The 22,408-nt window shown below is 48.9% G+C and overlaps 2 protein-coding genes across 7 annotated transcripts in view; one reads left to right on the forward strand and one right to left on the reverse strand.

Annotated features, from left to right (window-relative positions):
- Window positions 1–223: 223 nt before the first annotated feature.
- On the forward strand, window positions 224–22,178 carry KCNK7 (potassium two pore domain channel subfamily K member 7). 4 transcript variants are annotated; one of them, XR_014786243.1, is made up of 4 exons: window positions 305–662; window positions 10,188–10,583; window positions 20,342–20,474; window positions 21,866–22,105. XR_014786243.1 is itself a non-coding variant. In XM_084823735.1 (3 exons), exons 1-3 carry the CDS (start codon window positions 338–340, stop codon window positions 12,801–12,803), a joined length of 903 nt encoding a protein of 300 aa, XP_084679861.1. In that variant the 5' UTR covers window positions 224–337; the 3' UTR covers window positions 12,804–20,310. The 4 variants fall into 4 exon arrangements, 2 of the variants coding, with proteins under 2 accessions (XP_084679861.1, XP_084679860.1); XR_014786244.1 differs by having other exon boundaries at window positions 20,366–20,474; XM_084823735.1 differs by lacking the exons at window positions 20,342–20,474; window positions 21,866–22,105 and adding an exon at window positions 12,622–20,310 and having other exon boundaries at window positions 224–662.
- Window positions 20,546–22,408, reverse strand: part of EHBP1L1 (EH domain binding protein 1 like 1) — a 56,824-nt gene continuing 54,961 nt past the window's right edge. For all 3 annotated transcript variants that reach the window (XM_084823731.1, XM_084823730.1, XM_084823729.1), the window contains one exon: window positions 20,546–21,606. In XM_084823731.1, coding sequence (XP_084679857.1) covers window positions 21,519–21,606 — 88 coding nt within the window. In that variant the 3' untranslated portion in view covers window positions 20,546–21,518. The remainder of the gene's footprint in view (window positions 21,607–22,408) is intronic.

The raw sequence follows: 22,408 nt of genomic DNA on the forward strand, positions 1-22,408 counted from the left end.
CAGACGCGCTGGACCACAGCTACGGCGCAGCTGGCTGGGGACGCGGGCAGCTGCCGTCCAACACACCTGGGCGGCGCCAGGGGCACGGGCAGGCTGCTGTTCGGCGGTCCGGCCCGGAGGGGCTGGGCGGGTTTGACAGCTAGCGCGGCGGCGCCCGCGCGTCACGGGGAGAAGGAACCGGTTGCCTCGCCCTGGGCCGGGCCAGCTCACCTGGGCCGGGGACGCCGAGGAGCGCGCCGGGGCAGGGCGCGCTGCGGCGGGCTCCCCGGGCCAGGGGACGCCGAGGAGCGCGCCGGGGCGGAGGCCGGCTGGGCGCGCGGGGGCCCCGTCGAGGCCGATGGCGCCGGCGGCGCTGCTGCGGCGCTGGCGCTACGCGCTGCTGCTGGCCGCCTACGGGCTCTTCCTGGCGGCGGGCGCCGCCGTCTTCGCGGCCCTGGAGCTGCCGCCCGAGCGCGCCCTGCGCGCCGCCCTGCGCGCCGCCCGCGGCCGTCTGCTGGCGCAGCACGGCGAGTGCGTGTCGGAGGCGCAGCTGGCGCGCCTGCTCGAGCGCCTGCTGGACGCCGGCGGCTACGGCGTCTCCGGCCTGGGCAACGTGTCCGGCGACGAGAACTGGGAGGTCACCTCGGCCCTCTTCTTCGCCGCCAGCGTCCTCACCACCACAGGTAGGGGGCCGGGGGGCAGGCCGACGGCCGGCCGGTGCAGCCAGGCGGGGGGCAGCACCGCTGGTGGGGAGGGGAGGGCAGGGAAAGCGCTGCGGGCCGCGGGGAGCGCGAGAACCTTTCCCCGTCTGAACGTGCATCGGATTGCGCCCGTATTGGCCTTGGCCTTTTATAGCTGGGCTGTCGAACGTGTGGATCCCTCAGCGTTGGCTGTGCGGGCTGGGGCTGCCAGATGCTGCGGCCCAGCAGCGGGTGGGGAGCCGCGGATTCCCTGCCGCTGATTTATTGCCTGCCCGCCGGCCTGCCAAGACTTTCTAAACTGTATATACAACACCGACGTGAAGTGCGCAAACATTAAAACGGAACACAAAGACGCCGATGAAAACCAGTCGCTCAGTCAAAAGTTTCCACCTTTTCGCCATGCGCAGTGTGAAAAAAATGCACAACAAAGCACAAGTAACAGCCGAGTAATGAACAGGGATTGAACCAGCTTCACAGTAATATACCCGGGTTATAAGGACAGGCAAAACAGTTTACGATGCTGTTGTAAACTTTACAGTCTCAAATTACAAGGGCGATCTGTTGAGGATAATGCTGCTTGCCAAATGCATTTCGACTGGATAGTCTTCGGTGGCAGAGTTACGAAACTTCTAGTGTTTGCTTCAGCATGGATCCAAAAAGCCCAATATCCAGATTTGTACCACTCAGGACATTTGCATATGGTTAGAGCAGATGCTGTGAGTGAAATACGCCTCTATTCACACCGGTAGGTCAGAATGAAAGTTTTAAATTCAGATGTTGAAGTGGCAGGCGTCACTCAGATTTTCGCCTTCGGGGAAAATATCTCCCATGTTAGTCCTCCTGTCCTTCACCTCACACGCATGCACGCACGCACGCACACACCACACACACAGCAAGTGGAACCAGCAGCAAGTTCTGAGAGCATCCACAATCCACTCCTTTGCATGTCCACCACAAAGTATCCCCCAATCATGTCTACTCAGAAATAACAGCGCGAAGCAGTACAGTATAAAAATCCAGCTTATCCCCAGAAGTAAGAAGGACTAAGGGCGCAATCCTATGCATGTTTAGACAGCGTAAAGGCCTACAACTCCTACAAAAGGAGTTGTAGGCCTTTTCTCTGTCTAAACATGCATAGGATTGCACCCTAAATTACTCAGGAGTAAGCATGAGCAACAAATTCTGAGAACATCCAAAATCTATGCCTTTGCTTGTGATAACATCCTCACAGCCACACACAACTGCAGTATTTGGAACCTATTGCAAAAGGGGGACACAGAGAACATGACTGCAAAGCTGAGTGTACAGGGGATGGGATAAGTAATATTATTTATTATACTGTGTGTGGGGGTGGGTGGGGTGAGATAATAATAAGGGTTTGGGGGAGAATTTAACAAAAAAGAAATGCCAACATCCAGCAGAGAGGATTTTCAAAACCAAAACAAATCCAAATAGGAATTTACAAAGATATTTATTTATTTATCGTATGGCACATTTACATCACATTACAAGAAAAACATAGAGGATAATAAATATGAAATGTAAAATATAAAATATAGACAGGAATATTACAAACATATGTCTAGGTTACAGATACAGTTTTTTGCTTCAGTTGTCACAGCCAGGAATTCGGCAAAGTCTCCACTGTAGGCTCGGTTTCGACACCCTGTCGCTATATGTTGGATAGTTTGTTTTTCAGCCCCACAATCACAATTTGATGATGTTGTTTTGCCCCATGTATACAGGGCATCTGCACATCTACCCGTGCGAATTCGGTTCACGGTTGTCCATATCGCACATGGCTGGTCAAATCCAGGTGGTTTTTCCAAGATGCAGGGCAAGCTTCGGCATTGTGGAGGGCAGTTTCCTAGCCAACGTTGTTTCCACGTGTTGTGGATATTTACAAAAATATTAAAATAACCCATTACATCTATCATCTCCCTCCCTCCCTCCTTCCGGTGTTTGGTCTAGATTCAGTGAGCTGGCTTCACACGCTCATCCATACACACACACTCACACTCACACACAGCTAGCCCTAACACAGAAGGCAAACCCACATACACACACACACACACACACACAAAGGAGAAAGGCTGTAACTCAGTGGTGGAGCACACATTTTGCATGCAGAAGGTTGGAGGTTCGATCCCCGGCATCTCCAGGTAGGGCTGGGAAAACATCTGCCTGAAAGCCTGCACAGCTGTTGCTGCCAGTCAGTGTTGACAATACTGGGCTAGATGGACCCAGGGTGTGACTCAGCATAGGCGTCCTATGGACTCACTCAGCCACAACCCACTCACAGAAGACACACAAACAGGCAAACAAACACACAAAGGCACACCCAGCAACCCACACACACACAGAGATAAGGTACACCAGCGCACACCTAGCCACCCCCCCACGCCACAGAAGGCACGAAAAGAAACAACACCCAGCCGTCTCCCTCCCTCCTTTCTCTGCCAGATGGTCCAGAGCTTCCCACTTTCTCTCTGCTGTGCTGCCTTCACTTGCTGCTGCTTTGGGCAAGCAGAGGATTTTTTTCTTCTCAGGAGAGTGTTGGATTGGCTCTGGGCTTCTCAGTGGACACCCCTTTCACAAGGTAAACCCTGGGTCTTGCACAGATGCAGGACACCTTGACCGACCGACCGACCGGTCTGTCTGTCTGTCTGTCTGTCTGTATGTAAATGGCCAGTAATCTTGGGTAAATCACCGCTTTATGGCCATGATCTGTGTAAAATCGGCCTTTGCGAAAAAGTCCGAGCTGCCATTTTTACACAAAATGGTGGCTCAGGAAGGGATCTGGCCTCCGCTCACCAGGCACTTGCGGTCCACCCAGCAACTCGCCACGGGTGGCCAGTGAGGGTCCAGTGAGTGGCACGCAACACGGACCATAGTGAGTTCTCCCATCCCTCAAGTTATGTGATTTCCCCAGTTTCCGAGAGTAGTCTCTCATCCAGACTAGTTCTCCTACTGTGTAAGCGTGGGAAGTGACTTTCAAATCACAGTAGGCTTTCTGTCTTTCACTCGCTCTCTCTAAGTGGGTAAATAGAGCTGCACTCACAGAACTTAACTGCTCTGCCGTGTGGCTGACATACTCTGTAAGAAACTGATAAGTCTTGGGGGCTGGTAAACCAAGATGTCCATCAACTGGTAATGCTCTTTTTCTGCCAAATACAACACGGAAAGTGATAAAGCCTGTAGAAGCCTGAATGCTACTGCAATAGGCCGTCATGATAAAAGGCAAGCGTCCATCTCGGTCATCCTGGTTAGAATTCACCAAACTGGCAAACATGTCCAGTTAACTATTTCCACCCTAGCACGAATTGTCTTCTCTTCTGCTATAGTTACCCTGCATATGTTGGTGTTTTCACTGCCACAAATTATAGGAATATGTTTCCCAATTACAGTGCATAACCCCATATTTAAAGTCTGTAGCCAACAATGCCTCTTTCCCTGAGTCCTGTGCCACAATAAACTCCCATAATAGGGTAAGGGTGTCAGTTTGGGTGGTTATTTGCTAGCTTCCTGGTACATTCAACTTCTAGCCATATCCCACTGCTGACACCAGTATTGCATAGCTTTTTAACCCACTCCAATTCTGGTTGTTTTTCAGAGAAGACAGTGATCCAGTTTGGGCAACAACATATGCTTTATTTGTTCTTCTCCTGGTACACAAACTAGGCCTCTTTCTTTCTGTCTTTAATTATTCTCGCAGGCCTCTCTTCTTGAGAACTCCACCCACACACAGGCCTTATTACTTCCCGAACTCTCTCTGGCCTTCTGGGCCCACTTCTCCACAGACAGCTCTCCTGCTTGGGCAGGGATCCCCAACCTTTTTGGACCCATGGGCACATTTGAGAAACTGCTCTGAGCACTGCCGCAAAATGGCTCTCACAGAGGATGTGGCTAGTCACATAATGGCTGCCATGGCTGCCTGGCTAGTCAAAAGACAAGTAATGCACCTGAGAAACTGAGTACATGCAAAGGGAGAATCTGAACACCAAAGCCAATCTGAATATTTGACCCCCACAGAAGCACAACAAATACCCATTTAAGGTTGCAATCCTATGCATCTTTACATGGAACTCAGTGGGAATTACTTCTGAGTAGGGCTACATAGGGTTGCTCTGCTCGTCCTATCCACCTACACACACCTTTCCCCAGCCTCAAAAAAAACTTGTTTTCCCGGCCTTGATCCCAGGCTCAGCCACTCTGCTCCCCAGCACAGTGAGATAAAGGGATGAGAAGGAGAGAAAGAGTATGGCTGGGGATTGGAGGGCAGAGAAAGAGCAAGGCTAGGAGGAGAGAGAAACAGTGAGGTAAAGGGGTGGGGGGAAATAGTGAGGCTGGGAGGGAGGGGGAAATAGCAAAGGAAAGGGGTGGAGGGAATAGAAAGGGCAAGGCTAGAAGCTAGGAGGGGAGAAACAGCAATATAAAGAGGGAGGGGATAGCAAGGCTAGCGGTTGGGAAGGAGGGGGAAATTGCAAAGCAGAGGGGTATTGGAGAGAGAAAGGGCAAGGCTAGAGGCTGGGAAGGGGGAAACAGCAAGGCAAAGGCGTAGAGAAAGAGCAAGGCTAGAGGCTGGGAGCAGAGAATGAGAGAGAGAGCAAAGGGGAAAGATCTGTGTGGGTGGAAGAAGATTGGACAGAGCCAGGAAGCAACTCTTTCCTTCTCTTCCTGCCCTCCTATAATAGCTGATCAGTGGCAGGTTCAGGAACAGGAAGGAGAACCTGGCAGCCTAATGTTTTTCACGTTTTTTAAAAAATTAAAAATACATTTTGGAAGGAGGCAAGGGGTGGAGAGCTTCGTGGGTGGCGTTGGAGGTCTCTGCAGGTGCCATGGTGCCCCAACACTGGGGCCTGCCCTGAAAGATACATAAAGCATGCACCAATTTTATGTTACCATACACACACGCGCGCGCGCGCGATGGTGGGGGTCTGGTGGGGGTGGGGTGGGGGGTGTTGGGAATACTGCAACCTCATCTGCAAGTTACTGGAAGGGGGCAGCGTTTCACTTAGTTAGCGCATGGGAATTGAGGCTACAGCTAACCTGAGGATCTCTATAGCCTACAGTGTAGTTTCCTGTGACTTCTTCCTTTTGATCCTCCCCTTCTTCTCTCTCTCTCTCCCTCCCTCTCTCTGACCTCCACCATTGCTGGGAGCACCTGAGTTTTCTCTCTCCCTCCTGCCTCTATATTGGAACACTTTGTGAGTTAACTGTTTTACCTTTTCTTCCCCCAAAAAGGGTGTGGTCTCCTTTTTAGCCTTGTGTGAATGTGGAATTGGTAAACACTCGTTCTTTTCTGCCTGTTGTTTTTCTCTGCTAACTGCCTTTCTAACAGGAGGCATTGATACTACATAATTCCCATCAGTGTCCCTTGCCCCTAATATCAGGCTGTCTCTGAGTGAGACAAAACAAATGCTCCATCGAGAGGCCTCTCACAGTCCACAGGATACAGAATTGGAAAGCCGTCTGCGAGGTCATCTAGTTTGGCCCCCGTGCTCAATGCTGGATCTGCAACGCAGGATACAACTGACAAATGATCATCCAGCCTTGGCTTAAATACCCTCAGTGAAGGAGAGTCCACGACTCCCAAGGAAGTTGGTTTCATCGTTGAACAGCTTGGACTGTCAGGAAGTTGTTCCTGATACTTTGCCAAAATTTGCGTCGCTGCAATTTCCATCCACTGGTTCTAAGTCTGCTCTGTCTTCTGCGTGTCAGTCCTTGTGATATTTGAAGACCCCTGTCATGTCTACCCTTCATCTTCTCTTCTTCAGGCTACCCATTCCTCACAAGACGTGGTCACCAGGCACCTCGCCATCTGGGTTGCCCTCCTCGGGACATGCTCCAGTTTCTCTGCGTCCTTCTTAAAATGTGGCAGCCAGAACTGGACACAGACCTCAAAATGTGTCCGGGCCCGCACAAAAGAGATTGTTAACTGTTCTGCCTCATGCTGTAGTCTAGCCATGCGTATCTAGGAACATTGTCCCATTTTAATTCTTAAGGGCAGAATGGGTAAACGGTCACCATGGCCTAATGATCTGGATAGGCCATTATTATCCTATAACCTAGACAATAGCAAGTTAGATTTTCAATGTCAGGATGTCACAGAATTACAACAAAGCACGCTGCGTTATATTTCTACAAAACAACTTGTCTTTATTCATCCTTATTTGAATAAGGATGAATAAAGGGGGCGGGTGTATAAGAAAAATAGAAAGACTAACACCAAAGTATTGTGTGTATAGGAAAGCTAGAAAGACTGACAACAAGGTATTACAATATATTTTAAGCTAAACATTTCAGCTTTTGCCCTCATTGGTAGCTGTGCTGTTAACTGGGTATCAGGAGTGGCAGTCTGGAATGCCTGGAGATGAAAGATCCTTAGGAGAAAAAAACAGAGGTACAATTGGTGTAACCCTTATGAATTGTCCTCCAGATTAAGTCCATTTGGACAAAGAGTTCTGAGTCTATAGATCCAGAAATGTTCCCTTTTGTCAAGCATATCAGGGTCTTTTGTTTGTTCTGTTGGAATGTCTGGCTAAAATATATTTTTGAATCCTCTGTGGTTAGTCTTTCTATCTTTCTTCTGCATTTTACCTTAGGACTGGCTGCATCCACAGTGGATCCAGGGCCTTCGTGTGGATTTGCTGCTGTGGTCCTTTATACCAGCCTCTCTCTCTCTCTCTCTCTCTCTCTCTCTCTCTCTCTCTCTCTCTCGTGGTTTGCTGTTTCTTGGCTGCCACACCCTTTTCTGCCATAAGCATTTATTGTTCAAATGGGAAGCAGCCATGGTTAATGTTTGTTCAGACATGTCATGCTGCCTTCCCAGAAAATACAAGCACACTCTGCATACTAGGAACAAACTATGCTCCCAAAATATTAACAGTTAATCCAAACAGGTTTTGGAGGGCCCTTGCGCAAAGCCCCCCCCATGGCCCCCTCCCTCAGTGAATCAACTGTCTCACTGCCGTGGTCCCCAGCTGCTCTTGCGCCTCGTCCTCACCATTGCTGTCGCCTGCTTGCTTGACAGTCCGAGAGCCAGGGAGCAAGGAGGCCGGGGCATCTGCTCCTTCTCACCATCACCTTTACCTGGGCCAGATGGAGAGGCAGGTGAACGAGCAGGTTGCAATGGTGAAGAGGAGGAACAAGCAGGGAAATTAGTCTGGTTATATAACACTCTGGACTATTTCCTCATTGCTCTCAATGTAGCAAATAGCTACAATTTCAACAACAGACACTTTGATCATAGAATCCTAGAATGGTAAGGTTGGAAGAGGCCTATAAGACCATCAAGTCCAACCCCCTGCTCAATGCAGGAATCCAAGTCAAAGCATCTTCTCCATCACTTCTGTCCCTGCATTGCAGCCGAGAGAGTAGTATACAACAACCTTGCAGTGTAGTTCATAGTTATGCTCCTATTACAGCTTGATGGGCTGTAGAAAAAGAGCATAGTATATTCAGACGATCTTCCAGGATTTAAAGAGATGAATGGGTTAATTAGCCCATTATGGAGGTCTTGATAAAAATTACAGGAAAGAAAAACATGGCTTACTGTTTCAATTTCTTCTGAGCCAATAACAACAACAATTAAAAAAGTGATTGGCAACATTTTTCCAGCCTTTTTTATATGTCTTCTTTCGCCCTACCTGGAAATGCCGGGGATCAAACCTGAAGCCTTCTGCATGCAAAGCACGGGCTGTACCACTCAGCTACAGCCCCTCCCAATTGCAGGAAATGTTGGATGGGTTTTTCCCCTGTAGCTAATGAATCTCCATCTTGTTCTAACTTCAGTGTTTTTGTACCCGTCTCCTATCTCGTTTGGAGTCGCTGCTGCAGAGCAGTTGTAGAGAGACGCGTGTGCAAAACGTCTTCAGGCGGCATTCGTAAGATAGCGTGACATAGATCGCTTGCCCTTTTGCATGCTTTAAATGCATATCTGCACACAAACACCATCTCGATGATTAAAGGGTAGGCGTTTCCCCCCAGGGTTTCCGGCCAGGCACATGAAGGGTCTCACCTTTGTTGGTGGTTGCGAGGACAGGTTGAACCAGAGAGTTGTGATGATCCCGGTTCATTATTCCAGAATAAAAGTGTGATGGTTTTATCCTGACGGCTGAGCTATTCCAGATTTACTGGACATCTCTACACCAGCCTAAACTCCTGCATTTAAAATGGGGCTTCCTGCTTCCGTTTTAAATGCAGGATCAGAATGACTCCCTTTTTCACGTGCTTCCTCCCCACCACCCCGCCCCGGTGTCTGAGTCTTCCGTTATCTTTCATTGATTTTGCTCCTCTTCTTGCCGCTTTTACTCTTTTCACGGAGGAAACGCAAGCAGAACACAACAGGGTAATTTGATAGCTCATGATGTGCGATCTATTTAAAAACGGAACAAAGGGCATTTAGCGCAGGAGACACCCTGAATGATCACGGCGTTGTGTAAAGAGCCCGCAAACTTCCGTGAAGAAGCCATCTCAATCGCAGGATAAAAGCTCCGTGTGAAGGAGCCCACTGTATCTGGAAAGTCTAGCACGCAGACACCTTGAGGACATCCAGATCAGGGCTCAAATTACCAGGGTGGGAAGGCCCCATAGCTACTGATGTTTCAGAAAGCTATGGGGAGGCTGTTGATTTGATTGAAATCGGGGGCAGTCAGGGGGTGGGGCTTGTGGATTTAATTCCCCTCTCCCAGTTTTCCCTCCTTAACCTTAGCGATCATAGAAACCAACACTCACAAGCAGGAATGTTGCTAGGCACTGAGAAGCTTAGGGGGCAGGTTTAATTGCCATGTAGCATGATTTTTGTGTGTGGGGGGCACAGCATGCAGGGAGGGAGGGTTAAACCTTCCCTCCCCGACTGTGACCCCTGCCCCCCGAAAGTCCCCATTTGGCAATTAAGCTTAGAAACCTCTCAATGACTGTTTCTAAGCTTCGTTGCCATAAAATTCTAATTCCCACTCTGTTCTAAATCCCAGCCAGCCGTGAAGCTCACCAGGTGGCTTTGGCCCAGACAGTGACTCTCTGCCTAGCCTCCCTCACAGGGGTGTTGTGAGGATAAAACGGAGAGCAGGAGTAGGATCCTGCATACCGCCTTGGGCTCCTTGGAGGAAAGCCGGGATATAAATGAAACAAACGAGTGAATGAATGAATACAGGGGGCCTTGCAGTATGTGGGGAGGGAAAGGTTGACACATCTCTTCCCAGCTTCCACTCCCCTTGAAAATCACCTCCTGCATGGCAATTAAACTGAGGGGGAAAAAACCTTCCATTGGTAGGAATGGACACTCAGGGGTCTAGGGAATTGATCCCTAGACCCCTAGATTGATTTCCGGGGCCTTGGAAAATGGATTCAGGGCCCTGGCGTCCAGCCCTAGCAATGCTCCTGCTCACAAGAAGTCACTTTATTTGCTATGCTTCTCCTGTTTTATGGGGCCAAGGTGGCCGTGCAGACCTTATGCTTTGTTCTAATGCAAGGACTGACCCAACGGCCTCCCCTTCTCACCCACAGGTTATGGGCACACGGTGCCTCTCTCGGACTGGGGCAAAATATTCTGCATCTTGTACTCCTTCCTGGGCATACCCCTGACTTTGCTTTTCCTGGCCTGCCTGCTCCAGCACCTGCTGCCCACCCTGAGCCACCGGCCCGTTCAGTACATCCACAGCCGCTGGGGCTTCCAGAGGGGCCACGTCGCGCTGGTCCACGCCGCGGCGCTGGGACTGGCCACCCTGGGGCTCTTCATTCTCATACCCGCCATCTGCTTCTGGGCACTGGAGGACAACTGGAACTTCCTGGAGTCGGTGTACTTTTGCTTCATCTCCCTCAGCACCATCGGCTTAGGCGACTACGTGCCCCAAGGCGGTTCTCAGCCATTTCTGCATCCGCTGTATGAGCTCAGCATCACCTGTAAGTCACCAGGGGGGACACGGTTGCACAGGAGGAGGGCTGGGTGTTGGGTGGGTGTTTGTGTGGCGTGGTAGGCTGGTGGGAGTCCCCCTGTGGGAGGTCTTTTTCCAGGTCTCTTTGGCAATTGCATAAGAGTCAGAAATGTAAGAGTCAGAAATTAAACAATGGCAGTTCCTGGCCCCAGAGAGAACAGGCCCAACACCAGAGGTCGACATCACTGGGCACGTTTCAAGGCCCACGGTACAGTAGGGCCCCACTGGTATAGCGAGGGCTGAACTTTCAGGCCGAAGTCCAGGGCCCCAAATAAGCACCCCAGAGAGCAGCAGGTGACAAGTAGCAGAAGCAAACTCCATTTTATTCCTGATGTAAGCGAGTTTAAAACATTTATGTATTTTTTAAAATTTCTATACCGCCCATTAGCCGTATAGAATCTCTCTGGGCGGTTCACAAAAATTAAACCCAAAAAGCGCACAGTAAAACAATATAAAATATAAAAACATTAAAATATAAAAACATTAAAACCGCAGTATAACAATACAACCAGAATAAAACCTAGCAGCAATGCAGAGATTGAAAATATAGATTTAAAACAGCAAAGCTGAACGTCTAGAAAGTTAAAATGCCTGGGAAAATAAAACGGTCTTCACCTGGCGCCGGAAGGAATACAATGTAGGTACCAGGTGAACCTCATTCCACAGGGAGCTCATTCCACAGCTGGGGTGCCACAGCAGAAAAGGCTCTCCACTGCATATGCTCAGAGTTTTGTTTTTTTAATTATCAGGTTTGGTAAATATTTTAACACAGAGGTGACTCTATATCTGGGGCAAATGGGGCAGTGAACCCCTGGCTGTCCCCATTCACAGGTGGCAGAGAGATCCCCCACAACCAGGCGCATTTGCTCCACGGCTTCCGAGTGCCACCCATGGTCTTCTCTTGTACTCGTCCGGCGACCTCAAGAGAATATTGAACTCCTGCCCTGTCCTTCGCCCCACCAGCCACCACCGTTCTGACATGTAAGGACGGTCGAAGCCGTTGTAAAGCGTGGAATGGTGGTTGTGGCGCAGGGCAGAGAAACCTTAGTTGTGTGCTTCACAACTGGAGTAATACCCACGGCCGTTTAAAGGGGGATGCCGGAAGGCTGCAAAGTCCGCGGTCTAAAAATATCTATCTGTGCCTCTGGATCCAGTGCTGATTGCAGAGCTGTTGCTGCTTCTCTTGTCATTGCCGCCTGATCGCCAGCTCCATCCCTCTGGCCTAGGAGGAAAGAGCCGGCACGTGGAAGGGTAGCGCAGGGCGAATACAGTGGGATCGTGGCTCCGAGGTTCCCCCCCCCAAGCCGGAGCGATGCTGCCATCTGCTGGAGCGCTAGGGGTGGGAAACAGTTTCTTCGCCTGGGCTAAACTCAGTGTTGGGCAGCTGTCGGGGGCCGCGCACCAGTTGTGGGCGGGGCCAAATGCCAAAGGGGCGGGGCCAAAGGCAAAATTGCTGGGGCCAAGATACTCCCCCCCTCCGCCCCAATACAAAAATACCAGCCTGTTGTAGCATGAAGCTCGTGCTGCCGGTCACTAGGCCTTAGGAGAGGCTTTTTGAATGGGGGAAGAAACACAACGGCCGGGAAAGCACAAATGATTGGTGGTTGGGGGGAAGGGGCGTGGCCACCTGGGGAACCCTGGAGGGCCAGATGGAGAGCCCTGGAGGGCCACATTTGGCCCCCGGACCTGAGGTTCTCCACCCCAGCGCTAGGGTGATGAAAGGCACAGCCCTAGGCATGTTTAGACAGGAAAAAGCCCTACAGCTCTCAGCATTCCCCAGCCAGCTAAGCTGGCTGGGGAATGCTGGGAGTTGTGGGACTTTTCCCCATCTAAACAAGCACAGGATTGTGCCCTGAGGGGCCCTGCTTGCTGCGGCAAGATAATTCTTTGCGTTTTGCTATCGTTTTGCAACTGATTCGCCCAGAGGAGGTCAGAGAACGAGGGAAATGGAAAAGGAAGCGGCCCTCTCCTCACTGACGTTTATTTTCTGCCCCACCCTCTTCCAGGCTATCTACTTGTGGGTTTACTGGCCATGCTCGTGACCCTGGAGACGGCCTACCAGCTGCAGGAGGTCCGCGCTGTGGTCTCTTTCTTTGCTCCCACCCCCAGCCTGCCCCGCGAAGATGACCGGCTGGAGATCTTGGGAAGGGACGAGCTTCCCTTGAGCACCGTGTCTGGGTCCACTTGACATCACGGGGGGGTGGGGGGCAGGGAGGGAACTTCCCTGATGCAGCCTGAACTCCCCACCAAAACACAGCTCCCAGTCTCTATCCTAGATGGGAAGATTATCAGCGGGGGGCAGCCTTTGTGAGGCAAGGGGACGTCTCTTTGCCCCACAATGAGGCCCCCTAAAGAAGGAGCCCTAGCTCAGGCAGTGGAGCCCCTGCTTTGGATGCGGGAAGTCCCAGGTTTAATTTCCGGCATTTCCAGGTTGGGCTGAAAGATCTCCTGCCTGAAACCCTGGATTGCTGCTGCCAGTCAGTGTCGACAATACTGGGCTAGATGGCCCAAAGGTCTGACTCTGTAGAAGGCAGCTTCCTATTTTCCTCATTGCGGGTGGGGGTAGACGAAATTTTGCATCACCTCCTGGTGGAAAGTTGCTGAGGCTTGAGCGAGTCTGTACGCTGTGCTCCTCTGACTGGAAACCTAGTTCACGAGGCCCCCACTAGTCCCATTTTACCTGCAGGAGTCTCTTAAGTTAGGTGCTGGATGGGGTTACACTCCCCTTGAAGACTCAGGTTCGTAGTTTGGGGGTATGCCTGGATTCAGCCCTGAGTTTGGATGTGCAGGCTAGCGCACCACCTGTGCCCAGTCCTAGAGCCGTCTTATCCGGCCACGGGGACACATGCTTTAGTTGCATCCCATTTGGACTACTGCAATGGACTCTATGTGGGGCGGCCCTTGAAAACTGGTCCGGAACACTATGGCCAGACTGTTGACTGCGGCCTGTTATGGGTAGCACACGACTTCCTTCTTACAGCAGCATCACCAGCTAGCGGTCTCTTTCCAGGCACAATTCAAAGTGCTGGTTATGACCGATAAAGCCCTATATAGCTTCAGACCAGGCTACCTGAAAAACCGCCTTCTCCCAAGCTCTTTGGGGGAGACCCTTCTCTCGGTCCCACCACCATTGGAGGCGTCTTTGGTGGGGACGCAGAACAGGGCCTTCTCGATGGTTGCTCCCAGGGTGTGGAACTCCCTGCTGAGGGAGGCGAGGTTGGCCCCAGGCCATTTTTATTCAAGCAGGCCTTTGGCATGTACGCTGATCCGTTGCTGAAGTGGATTCTATTGGGTTGGCTGCGTTTTTTCTTTTATTGTTGTGTTTTTGAATTGTGTTTTTAATATATTTGTTTTTATGAGCGTTTTAATATAGTTTATTGTAACTTTGGCTTTATTACTGTTAGCTTTATTGAGTGCCATTTTGGGGGTGGAAAGGTGGGCTATAAATCAAATAGATAAATAGGTGGCCATGTGTCCAACTTTAGAGGACAGGCCTCTGTTTGAAAGCATCCTCTGTCTAAAGGGCTAACAGAGGACAGTCCTCTGTTTGAAAAGCCGTTCAATCCATGTCCAGTTTAAAGATAAAGAACCGTAACAAAGGAGTTCTGCAGGAGGCTTTAAAATTGCCCATCCACAATTTTGCGGCACCTGGACAGGCACACAGCTCACCCGGTTGCCGTCTTCCCCACTGCAGTGGTGAGATGTATTGTATCTGTCAGGGTTCCCCTTATGATCTGGAGCCCCTGAGCAGCGCCTTCAGGATCTCTTGCCTCTGTAAGAGTCCCACCTTCCTTCTTTTAGACTCCCCTTTCCCAATAATATGGGGTTTAGGCTGTAGACGTGGGGTGACTGACACTGTAGACACAGGGTTTAACCACAGCAGTTTACTGGTAAATTAAAGCAAGCAAATTACAACTAAACGTATTTACAGAATAGAGCTGAGTGATACAAAAGGCATTAAGAGAAAATAAAGGTTGCAAAAATGCAAGTTCCTCTACTCCAGCTGTACCTAGACTTCTCCAGGCTGCTTCTTCCTGCTCTGTCTCCCTCTTTTTATCCCCTCCTTCTCCCACAAAACTGAAAGTGCTGTTTCAAACCTGGAGGAATGAAACTCGGGAAAATGAAACTTAACCGGGGAAATTAAACGTCTCTTCTAAAGGATACCGCCCCCCTCGCCCCTAGCCCTGACCCTTTTTCTTTCCCTTATCTCTGTAGGCCTCATTCGCAATATCCCACTTTCAATTTTAGTCATTATTTCCAAATGTGCACCTGTCCATATAAATCAGCACATACAAATGCTATGCAAGCCCATGTCCTCTTTTGACCTCGAGGTGGATTTTGCACGATAGTATGCCTCTGATGGGATTGTTACACACGCACACCGTCACAATTCTGTGGGCTTCTTGCCAGAACTATTGCAAGATCCCTCCCTGTGACAGTAGAAATCATTGTTGGTAAACTTAGAAGATCCAGTGGTAGTTTAATACTGCTTTTCCCCTGCAGTTCTGGGAAAAGACAGTGTGGACAATTTTGGGGTAGAGCTGCAACTCCTTCTGTCCCCCTGGGCATAAGAGAGTGGGCTGCGGTGCCTTTTAAGGGCAGCGGTTTCTCTCCTCCTGCCTTCCGTCTGCCATTCTGTTCCCTGCCAGCGCTTATGGGAAGGGTGCTACTTTTCTATGGGGTGAAAAAAAAGAAACAGCCGGAGGTCAACACCCCCAGTACAGTACTTTATCTCTGTAGTGATAATGTGGGAGATCATGAGTCCCATATATGAACACCTCCTCTATGGACACAAATGAGACCTAAGACAAAATCTTGCAGCGCTGTTCAGGATTCTGACTCTTCCATTGCATTCCACCCCACACCCTTCACATTGTCCACTTTTTTTTCCCAACAGCCAGCTTTCTGTGGCCAATAAGCAAGCTCAGACCTCTTTGCGGGTTTTTCTAACTTTTTTGGGTGGGTGGGTGGGGGTCCTTCTACAAACTGAGTGGTTCCCCCAAGCCTGCCGATACCTCGCCCTTGTGCATGGGTGGTGCTGTTTAGGCTACCTAAGGAACGGCACTCAGAGCCTGTACATTGGAAATAGAGGGAATGACATCAAGCTTAGTTACCAAACTTATGCATAAGGCAGACCGTTGAGCCAGTTCAGCTTAATCTGACCAGCAACAACTTTTCCAAGCTCTCGGGTAGGGGTGCTTTGCCCTGTTGCTTGTTGTTGTTGTTTATTTGGTCAGTCGCTTCCGACTCTTCGTGACTTCATGGACCAGCCCATGCCAGAGCTTCCTGTCGGCCATTGCCACCCCCAGCCCCAGCTCCCCCAAGGTCGAGTCCGTCATCTCCAGAATATCCTCCATCCACCTTGCCCTTGGTCGGCCCCTCTTCCTTTTGCCGTCCACTTTCCCTAGCATCAGCATCTTCTCCAGGGTATCCTGTCTTATTATCTGGCCAAAGTACTTCAGTTTTGCCTTTACTATCCTTCCCTCAAGTGAACAGTCTGGCTTTATTTCCTGGAGGATGGACTGGTTTGATCTTCTTGCAGTCCAAGGCACTCTCAGAATTTTCCTCCAGCACCACAGTTCAAAAGCATCTATCTTCCTTCACTCAGCCTTCCTTATGGTCCAGCTCTCGCAGCCATAGGTTACTACAGGGAATACCATTGCTTGAACTATGCGGACCTTTGTTGTCAGTGTGATGTCTCTGCTCTTAACTATTTTGTCAAGATTTGTCATTGCTCTCCTCCCAAGAAGTAAACGTCTTCTGATTTCCTGGCTGCAGTCAGCGTCTGCAGTAATCTTGGCGCCTAGAAAGACAAAGTCTGTCACTGCCTCCACATTTTCTCCCTCTATTTGCCAGTTATCAATCAAACTGTTTGCCATAATCTTGGCTTTGAGGTTTAACTGCAACCCAGCTTTTGCACTTTCTTCTTTCACCTTCGTCATGAGGTTCCTCAGCTCCTCCTCGCTTTCAGCCATCAAAATGGTATCATCTGCATATGTGAGATTGTTAATGTTTCTTCTAGCAATTTTAACTCCAGCCTTGGCTTCATCAAGTCCAGCACGTCACATGATGTGTTCTGCATACAGGTTGAATAGGTAGGGTGAGAGTATACAACCCTGCCGTACTCCTTTCCCAATCTTAAACCAGTCGGTTGTTCCATGGTCTGTTCTTACCGTTGCTACTTGGTCGTTATACAGACTCCTCAGGAGGCAGACAAGATGCCTTGGTATCCCCATACCACTAAGAACTTGCCACAATTTGTTATGATCCACACAGTCAAAGGCTTTAGAATAGTCAATAAAACAGAAATAGTTGTTTTTCTGAAACTCCCTGGCTTTCTCCATTATCCAGCGGATATTGGCAATTTGGGCTCTAGTTCCTCTGCCTTTTCTAAACCCAGCTTGTACATCTGGCAATTCTCGTTCCATGACTTGCTGGAGTCTACCTTGCAAGATCTTGAGCATTACCTTACTGGCATGTGAAATGAGTGCCACCGTTCGATAGTTTGAACATTCTTTGGTGCTTCCCTTTTTTGGTATGGGGATATAAGTTGATTTTTTCCAATCTGTTGGCCATTCTTGTATTTTCCAAATTTTCTGACATATGGCATGCATCACCTTGACAGCATCATCTTGCAAGATTTTAAACAGTTCAGCTGGGATACCGTCATCTCCTGCTGCCTTGTTATTAGCAATGCTTCTTAAGGCCCATTCAACCGCACTCTTCAGGATGTCTGGATCTAGCTCACTGACCACACTGTCAAATCTGTCCCCGATATTACTATCCTTCCTATACAGATCTTCCGTATATTCTTGCCACCTTTTCTTGACCTCTTCTGCTTCTGTTAGGTCCTTGCCATCTTTGTTTTTGATCATACCCATTTTTGCCCAGAATTTACATGTTTCTAATTTTCTGGAAGAGGTCTCTTGTCCTTCCTATTCTATTATCTTCTTCCGCTTCCGCGCATTGCTTGTTTAAAAATAATTCCTTATCTCTTCTGGCTAACCTCTGGAATTTTGCATTTAATTGGGCATATCTCCCCCTATCACTGTTGCCTTTTGCTTTCCTTCTTTCTTGGGCTGCTTCCAGTGTCTCAGCAGACAGCCATCTTGCCTTCTTGGTTTTCTTTTTCTTTGAGACGTTTTTTGTTGCCGCCTCCTGAACAATGTTGTGAATTTCTGTCCGGGACCCTATCTACTAAATCTAGTCCCTTAAATCTATTCTTCACCTCCACTGCACATTCATTAGGAATATTAGTGAGCTCATATCTAACTGATCTGTGGGTCTTCCCTATTCTCTTGAGTCTGATTCTAAATTGTGCAATAAGAAGTTCGTGATCTGAACTACAGTCAGCTCCAGGTCTTGTTTTTACCGACTGCATAGTCGTCCGCCACCTTTGGCTACAAAGGATGTAGTCAATCTGATTTCAGTGTGCTCCATCTGGTGAAGTCCATGTATAAAGTCATCTCTTAGGTTGTTGGAAGAGAGTGTTTGTTATGCACAGTGAGTTGTCTTGGCAAAATTCTATCAGCCTATGTCCTGCTTCATTTTGTTCTCCCAGACCATGGTTGCCTGTAATTCCAGGTGTCGTTTGACTACCCACCTTAGCATTCCAGTCTCCTGTAATGAAAATAACATCTTTTTCTGGTGTACTATCCAGTAGGTGCTGCAGATCCTCATAGAACTGATCTACTTCTGCTTCTTCAGCATCTGTGGTTGGGGTGTATATTTGGATCACTGTGATGTTAAATGGCTTACCCTGAATTCGAATTGAGATCATTCTATCATTTTTTGGACTGTATCCAAGCACTGCTTTAGCCACTTTATTATGAATTATGAAGGCTACTCCAGTTCTTCTGTGGCCCTCTTGTCCACAGTAGTAGATCTGGTGGTCATTTGATGTGAAGTGGCCCATTCCAGTCCAGTTCAGTTCACTGACACCCAAAATGTCTATATTTAATCTTGACATCTCCCCAATAACCACATCCAATTTGCCCTGGCTCATAGATCTTACATTCCAGGTTCCTATGGTGTGTTGATCTTTAGAACATCAGATTCACCGTTCACCACCAGCACCATCGGCTGCTAGCCGTCCTTTTGGCTTTGAGCTAGCTGCGTCATCACATCTGGGGCTAGTTGAACTTATCCTCTGTTCCTCCCCAGTAGCATTTTGACCATCTTCCGACCTGGGAGTCCCATCTTCCGATGGTATACCGACATATCTCTGGTTGTACTGATCCATTTAGTTTTCATGGCAAGAATACTGGGGTGGGTTTCCGTTTCCTTCCCCAGGGATCGTATTTAGTCTGACCTCTGTGCCATGACCTTCCCGTCTTGGGTGTCCCTTCACGGTTTAGCTCATGACATCACTGAGGTGCTCACGCTCCAGCACCACGACAAGGTAACGATCTCCTTTGCTGGAGATCCTTACCTTGTCTTAAATTAATTGTCTTGGCAAATTAAGGAATTTGCCCCGTTGCTACTAGGGATCTTTTCAAGTGGAGGTGCCAGGACCTGAACCTGGGACTTTTTGCATGCAAAGCATGAGCTCTCAGAGCACTGAGCTCTGGGCCTTCTTTGCAAGGATTTTACTTAGCAGTAGAGTGTAATTCAGGTGACTTTGCGACATTTGTATCATCAAGAAGAATGATAATTAAAAATACAGCCTGGATGGCTATAGAAGAGCACCTTGGGTTTGCCAAAGTCTCCTTCAAAAAGAGGACTTCCCCAGCAGCCCAGAATCCATGGTGTGGGGGAAGAGGGTTATAGAATCATAGAATAGTAGGGTTGGAAGGGGCCTATAAGACCATCGAGTCCAACCCCCTGCTCAATGCAGGAATTTATGTCAAAGCATCCTTGACAGGTGGCTGTCCAGCCTCATCTTGAATGCCCCCCGTGTGGGAGAGCCCACCACCTCCCTAGGGAATCGGTTCCATTGCCGTATTGCTCTAACAGTTGGGAAGTTTTTCCTGATGTTCAGCCGGAATCTAGCTTCCGCTAGAATAATACGTTCTCCATCCTCACTTATTCTTATTTAACAGCCGCTGACCAGCTGATATTGACTGACCAGCTGATATCAGCCATGTAAAATTCAGCCCACTTGGCCTTTCTGTGCCATCTCACCATGCTCCTTCCTTCAGAGTTGCCTTCACTCACACAACTGCTCCTGGGCTTAGGGCCCTTGCTGGACTCTCTACTTCTCCCAGCACGGTTCCCCATCTTCTTCACCCCTGTTTCCCTCAGGTCCCTGCTTAGTTATTACATAGATATCCCACCTTTCCTCCAACAAAGTCAAGGTGCTGTATGTGGTCTAACCACTGTTCCACAACACCAGTTCTGTCCCCACCCATTAAACCCCTGCCTTTAGGTCTTCCTCCCATTCCACCTCCTTTCTTCCAAGAGAAAGAGTACGTTGTCCTCTTTCCGACGCCAGGTGAAGACCATTTTATTTTCCCTGCCGTTTTTAGCATTCCAGCTTTTAAGCTCTGCTGTCTTAAATCTGCCATTGCATTTTAAATAACTGCACTGCTTCTAGGTTTTACCCTGGTTGTATTTTTATTCTGTAGTTTTAATCTATTATATTTTATATCGCATTTTCTGCTGTATTTTTGTGGTTTTAATTTTGTGAACTGCCCAGAGAGCTTTGGCTACGGGGTGGTATAAAAATGAAATAATAAATAAATAAATCGGAGCACACTGCATTTCCTGTTCTTCTCCCACCCACAGGCTGAACTCTTACTCCCCTCACAGAAGCTGCACTGTTCACCAGCATTCTATTGCTGACATCTTCCCTCCAACCAGTTACGAATGTTCACAAACTTTCCATGACGGAAGAGTAGCTCAGCCAATGGCCACGAGGGTACTTTTTAGCTTATAAAGTGAATGCACCTGCATGTGTATGTTTGCACCACAAATCCATTTCCCACATCTCGGGTCTTTTTATATATTTATTCTAAACTCTGGTACAAATTTAGTGCAAATAATCACAAAGGGATTTGGGCTCAGGGATCGGGAGGAGGTGCAAAATAGGGAACAAAACTTGCCCATTATTGTATCTGGTTGCAGGAGTGTTCAAGGCACTTGGTGGTTTTTGTACCATCATCAACAACAAACACTGATCATTAAAAAATAAAATAAAAGACAGAGCCCATGAAACTTTGTAAAGCCTGCATCCTGATCGGGAAAGGCGTAGGGAGCAGGCACCCGTTTTCGAACCCAAAGGAGCAGCTCCCAGGCATACAAGCATACACACACATGCACACACAAAATAAATAGTTCCTCGTTTGGAGAGCAATTTTAAAAGGTTTCTGCCCTCTCCAGATAAGTTAGGTTTATAGCAGAGGTGGGCTTCCCTTGGCCCCTGCCACCCACCCAAAATCACCAAAAAGGGCAAATCTGCAGCAAACTGCTACTGAGGCTTGCTAAGGGCAAATTGGGCTGTTTTTCAAGCTAAATCTCTCCTTAGTAAATCTCTGTAGTGGTCTGCTGCTGAATTTTGGCAGCAAACTGCCAATTTGCGGGTGGGGGGGTGGATTGGCCCTGGGATTGCCTGAAGTTGTACAACACTGGTTTATAGGCACTGCTTTTTTTTTAAATGCCATCCACATCTGGGGAGGGAACAGAAATGGGGGAAAGAGAAAGAGAGCAGTTCTGGACGGACATACACACTGGGGGGGAGGGAACCCACCCACCACCCCTCTTTGGCATGAACAGACAAGCAGCCGTGAGCCCTAGAGGACTGTGGGTAATCATGGGTGCCGCAAGGAGGCAATGCTGTGGCGTGGCTGAGCGAGTCCTCCTGAAGGCTGGCAGGATTGGGCGGCTGGGGTCGCCTTTGGGGAGCAAAAAAAAAAGTGCTGTCATTTGCTGCATTCCTGCCATCGTAGGAGAAGGTGATGCCGTCTCAGCTGACACGACATTTCTCCTTGCGGCTGAATTTGTGACGCCTCTGCTGTAGTCCACGTTCCAATCTGGCATCCTCTTCCAGGGCTCTTTAGAGATTTTGTGTGGTGGGGGGGGGGGGTAGAGAGAATGAGGAAGGAAGGGAGCATGAGGAAACGGGGAACAAAAGAAAGCAGCGTTAACCTCTGCTGTGATTGCAAGCAGACAATTATCAGCAAAATCACATCACTGAATATAAAACATCAGGTTGATCCTCATCATTATATTTTTCATTCCAATCACTTCTGGAAAGTTTGCCCACTTCTTAAGGAGATAATCTGTTAACTGCTAATCTTCCCGTGTTTGCAGAGACAGGCAAAGGGATTTCAGGCAGAATTCTTTCCCAGCCCTACCTGGAGATGCCAGGAATCAAACCCGAGACCTTCCGCACGCAAAGCAGATGCCCTATCGCTGAGCTATGGGCCCTCCCAAGCATTCGCAAAGGGGGGCAAGAAGAAGGAAGCAGCATTAACCTCTTCTGCAATACAGACTGGAAAACATTATGCTAGCAAATCCTATCTGTAAAAATAAATCATGGAGTTGATCCTCAGCGTTGTATTTTTCCTCCTATTCTTACAAAATGTTTGCCCGATCTTTAAGTAAATTATGTTTGAAGTCAGATAATTTTACCATACTCTCCACAGAATTTTGTAGTGTGCTTTTTTGGCAAGGGTGGGGGTGGAGGCATATTTTTGCTACAGCAAATGCCCAATGGCAGCTTTCATCTGAGTTGCTGGTAGCTAGATCAATTCTTGCAGCACTTTTATTTATCAGTAAGTGCCACCCTTTTGGATATTTGCACTCCCTAGCATGCAAGCTTTTCCTATCGCCAGAGAAGAATCATCTGCTTCC

This window comes from Heloderma suspectum, chromosome 17 (genome assembly GCF_057233095.1).
Source record: "Heloderma suspectum isolate Gila_16-S chromosome 17, 16-S_ref, whole genome shotgun sequence".
Taxonomy (NCBI): Eukaryota; Metazoa; Chordata; class Lepidosauria; order Squamata; family Helodermatidae; genus Heloderma; species Heloderma suspectum.

Coding starts and splice junctions, on each gene's coding strand:
- KCNK7 (XM_084823735.1), top strand. CDS start 338: ATGGCGCCGGCGGCGCTGCTGCGGCGCTGGCGCTACGCGCTGCTGCTG. Junction 663..10,187: donor CAGCGTCCTCACCACCACAG/GTAGGGGGCCGG, acceptor TCTCACCCACAG/GTTATGGGCACACGGTGCCT. Junction 10,584..12,621: donor GTATGAGCTCAGCATCACCT/GTAAGTCACCAG, acceptor ACCCTCTTCCAG/GCTATCTACTTGTGGGTTTA.